The sequence below is a fragment of the Cricetulus griseus genome, chromosome 5, assembly GCF_003668045.3.
Source record: "Cricetulus griseus strain 17A/GY chromosome 5, alternate assembly CriGri-PICRH-1.0, whole genome shotgun sequence".
In the NCBI taxonomy this organism is placed as follows: domain Eukaryota; kingdom Metazoa; phylum Chordata; class Mammalia; order Rodentia; family Cricetidae; genus Cricetulus; species Cricetulus griseus.
Window position 1 is genome coordinate 101196207 of NC_048598.1, and position 4793 is coordinate 101200999.

The window sequence follows — 4793 nt, forward strand, 5'->3', positions numbered from 1 at the left end:
GGATCTCTGTGAGTTTGAGGTCAGCCTGGTCTCCAGAGCAAGTGCCAAGATATTCTCCAAAGCCACACAGAGAAACCCTGTCTCGAAAACCAAAAAAAAAAAAAAAAAAAAAAAGTTTGGGCTGAGAGATGGCTCAGAGGTTAAGAGCACTGACTGCTCTTCCAGAGGTCCTGAGTTCAATTCCCAGCAACCACATGGTGGCTCACAACCATCCGTTATAAGATCTGGTGCCCTCTTCTGGTGTGTAGATATACATGGAAGCAGAATGTTGTATACATAATAAATAAAATCTTAAGAAAAAAAAGTCACTACTATTTGAACTCATAGGAATCCAGCAGCAGCAGATAATAAAGTACTTAGCTGAAAACGTGTAGCATTGTGTCAGGATGGGTGGCAGCTTTTTTTTTTTTACCAGAACCACTTTCTAGGGCTGTGTCTGTAGCTCAATTGGTCCAGTTCTCACTTACCACAAAGGAGCCGTGCAGGGGCATTCTCAGCCCCACAAACACAGGCTTGTCTGTACACACTTGTTATCCTAGCACTTGGGAGGGGGAGGCAGTGGGGTAAGGAATTTAAGGTCAGCCTTGGTTACATATTGAGTTTGAGGGCAGCCTGCGCTACATAAGACATTGTTTCAAAAACAAACAGAACCAGGAAATAAGAAGCCCTGCTTTGCTGGGCATGGTGGCTATAGGGACCCTGAACACTAATTTAAAAGACATGAAAGTTGAGAGCGACTTATTGGACCAGCCCAGAAAACACAGTGCAGTTTCCATCTAGAAAATACTTAAGTGTGGTAAGGATTTCTGTTTGTCATTGAAGAGTCTTGCAGATGTCCAAACATGAGGTGTTGAAACAAGTCCTAAGGTAGGGAACCCTGAGGACGAGGAGGGAACCAGGTGGAGGGCACGAGGAGACCCAGGCGTCAGAGGTGTAAGAACAAGGTTTAATGCTACACGGCTCAATAAGGCAGCCCAGGTGCCCAGCATTTCAGAGGCTCCCGGGAAGATGCAGGCTTCCTTAGTGTCGGGGCTTCCTCAGTATCCTCCACTAGACTAAGCAGTTTCCGAGGCAGCAAAGTGTGACACCTGAGGGAAGGGACAACACAGGGTGAGCTGAGCACACAAGGAGCCAGCCCAGGGACCCCTTAGCTCTATGAATGATGCCAAAAGTGTCACACGAGCTACAGGCTGGGGAGGCCATCAGTAGATGAAGTGCCTGCCACAGTCATGTGGACCTGAGTGCCATCTACAACAGTCATGCAAACAAAACAAAACAGGTGGCTGGCCGGCCAGTCTAGCCAACCCATGAGCTCAGGGTTCCACAAAACACCTGCAGATGGCTCAGCAGTGAAGCATCAGCTGCTTTTGCAGAGGACCTGGGTTTAGTTCCCAGCACCACACAGCAGCTCACAACTTCCAGTGACTCCAGGTGCAGGGGCTCTGGCTCCCTCTTCTGGACTCTGTGAGCACTGCAGATGTGTGTGGAGAGGGGCTATAGAGATGCCCCAGTAAGAGGCTGCTGTGCAAGAATGAGCTCAAATCTCTGGTACTACAGAAAAGCCAGAGACTGCTATGCATGCCTGAAGTCCCAGCACTCGGGAGAGAGGCCGCGAGAGACAAGAGGATCCCACGAAGTCACTGGTTTGCCAAATAACTTAGCCAAAGTGGCAGTCTTCAGGTTCAGTGAGAGACCTTGTTTCAAGGCAATAAGGTGGACACGGATAGGGAGACACCCCTCTCAGTGCCTCCTGTACGTGTGCGCGCGCGCGCACACACACACACACACACACACACACACACACAATGGGGCATGAGTGGTCTACACAGGATTGTCTTGTGGGCAACAAGCTACCAACAAAAGCAAAATAGCCCAGTCTGTTGTGGCTTGATGAAGATACAGTATTGCACACCCTCAGCACATTCCAAGAGACCTGAGGCCTCAACTCTCCCATTTGTACAATGCAGGTCTGCATCCCACCAGACCCGGGCACCAGCTCTGTGAGCTGCCTTGTCAGTCCATCAGCTGAGGGTGTGTCCAGGATCCAAAATGCTGGGTTGTGGGGAGGTCTAAGGTACCCCTGTTTTACCTCCAGGCCACAGAATTCCCAACCCACAGCAGTCAGGTCCCATACTAAAACTCACCAGGGAGAGCTTGTGTGTGGTGGGTATCTGCCTAATCAGTCTTCTTAAACTTGCCGTTGATGTAAGGCACCCAGTCCAGGATCAGCCGCCAGTCTGTGGCCCACACCACCCCCACGGCACCCACAGCACCCCACATGCTGGCCGTGGGGATCCTGGGGGAACAGAGGCAGTTAGACACTACTGGTGACCTAGCCTTTGAGAACCTACTCCCATGGCATCCCATGCTGATGTCAATCAAGGGCCTTCCCAGTGCCTGACCACAGGGCACTTGGGAGGCTGAGGCAGGCAGAAGACTGCTTTGAATTCAAAACTATCCTAAGAGGCTGGGGTTGCACACCTTTAATCCCAGCTCTTAGGAGGCAGAGGCAGGCAGACCTCTATGATTTTGTGGCTAGCCTGGTCTACAGATTGAGTTCTATGACAGCTAGAGCTGTTTCACAAAGAAATCCTGCCTGAAGGAAGGAAGGAAGGAGGGAAGGAAGGAGGGTAGGAAGGAAGGAAGAAAGAACAAAAGAACTTGGATTTCAAGCACAGGGTAGCCATGAAATCTTTGTATGGGGTAACTTGGGACTAGTTCATCATAAGACCTTTCCCTTTTGGGCAACAGGTCCAGGCTGCTGGGAATCCAGTTCACACAGTGGTCCAGTTGGTTATACCCATTGGGACCATGTGAAGTTTGGAGAGAGCCTGAGAACTTTAACTATGCAGTGTAGCCACCCAGCTACACTGCAAGAAACTCCCCTCCCCTGTCCTCTACCAAGACACCCAGGGTATCACCTCCAAACAAACAATACCTCCTATAGGTGTGCCCCAACACCTGGCCTCCCAACAGGTATAGCAGTCACAAAACCCACATTGCCATCCACCAAGGTCACTAATGCCATAAGCCTACCCTGTGGGGTCAGGTGTGGTGTAGCTATAGGTATTAGTGCATTTATTATCTATCTAATAATATTTATTTATGTATCTATTTATTGATATAGTGGTGTAGCTATAGGCATTAATGCATCTATTATGTATCTAACAACCATCTATCCATCTATCTTAATTTATCTATCTATCATGTATTTATTGAGACAGGGTTCCAGGTACTCCACTCTGGCTTGGAATTCACTATGTATCAGAGGATAACATGAATTTCTGGTTCTCCTGCCTGTGTATCCCCAGTGCTGGGAGACAGGCCTCTGGTACTGGGAATGGCCCCAGAGACCTCAGAATTGTGTGCGATAATGGAAGGGTAACTTTGGGACTATAGTATTAATTTGATAACTTTTATAATATACACACTTTGTTGTTTGTTGATATGGGATCTGTCATATCCAAGGCTGGCCTTGAATTCCTCATCCTCCTGTCTCCATTTCCTAAATGCTAAGCCTGTACAACGACGCCAGGCACCTGTGCAGTAAGTACTGGAGACCGGAACAGAGCGCCATGCATGCTGCATGAGCCACAGCTGCAGATTCAGCACTCCTTTGTGACAACAGTTTTAGAGGGCTGGGTGTCACTCAGAAGCACGAGCTTCAAAACAGTCCTAATGTCCTGCATCTCATTCCCATTGTTGCAAAAAAGCAAAAATTAAAATTAAATTTAAAAAAGTTAAAGATGGGAGGTGGGGGCTGGAGAGATGGCTCGGTGGTTGGGGGCGGGGACTCACTGCTCTTGCAGAAGACCCATGTCTCCAACTACAAGGGATCCAACCCCTTCTGAACCCTTTGGGCACCTGCACTCACGAGCACACAAACACACACATGTACATATAATTGGAAATAAACCGAAATTTAAAAATGAACAAAAGAGGCTGGAGAGGTGGCTCCAGGATCCAGGTTCGATTCCCAGCACACACACATGGTGCTCACACCCTTCTCTAGTTTGGGGTCCAAGGGATCCGATGCCCTCTTCTCGACCACGCGGCTACCGGGCTACACGGTACATAGATATGCATGCAAACAGAACATTCCGGTGGGTGCCTGTGATTTCAGTGTTCAAGCAGTGTGAGACAGGAGGATTGCTGGGAGTTCGAGGCCAATTTGGGTTACAAAAACACTGTTTCAAAGAAAATAAAGAAGGTAAAACCAGAGTCAAAGGCTACAAGGTGCTAGGCTGAAAGTCGGAGTCGCGAGCCGCCGGGGCCCAGGGTACCCACCCGTCCCACACAGGGATCCACAGGTCGGGTGGGGAAACTGAGGCTCGAAGCAGCTCAGACTGACCTCGGATGCTTCAGCTGCCCCGGCCTCAGTTTCCCCCTCTACACCCAGGGCACACGGGTGGGACGGTGGGCGGCCTGCTCACCAGTTCTTGGCCAGTTCCCGGTAACGCGGGCCCAGAAACCTGCTCAGCATCGCGGAAGGGTCTCAACACTCAGGGTCACCCTGCTCCCGCGGCCCTGGAGCACTGCGCATGTGCGGAGCTACAGCGCATGTGCGAAGGGAAACGCACCACCCCTTCCGGCGGCGATGCTGGTCGATTCCGAAGGCACCGACATCTACTTCCGGGGAGGGTCGGGACATTGCTAGACCCCGCCTCCGTTTTCAAGGCTTCAAGCCTACTGGGTCCTGCGAGGCTCAGATCTTGAGGTCACAGGACATCCTGGTGCTGTCTCCATGCGGCTGAGCTTCAGGCCCCGAGTACTAATTTGATAACTTCCAGTAA

At 50.3% G+C, this 4793-nt stretch overlaps 1 protein-coding gene across 1 annotated transcript; it reads right to left on the minus strand.

Annotated features, from left to right (window-relative positions):
* Positions 1-925: 925 nt before the first annotated feature.
* LOC100768142 (cytochrome b-c1 complex subunit 10) lies at positions 926-4590 on the minus strand. The gene is made up of 3 exons (XM_027419346.2): positions 4434-4590; positions 2145-2296; positions 926-1088 (listed from the first exon to the last, which is right to left on the minus strand). The coding sequence occupies exons 1-2, from the start codon at positions 4481-4483 to the stop codon at positions 2176-2178; spliced, it is 171 nt and encodes a 56-aa protein (XP_027275147.1). The 5' UTR covers positions 4484-4590; the 3' UTR covers positions 926-1088; positions 2145-2175.
* Positions 4591-4793: the final 203 nt, after the last annotated feature.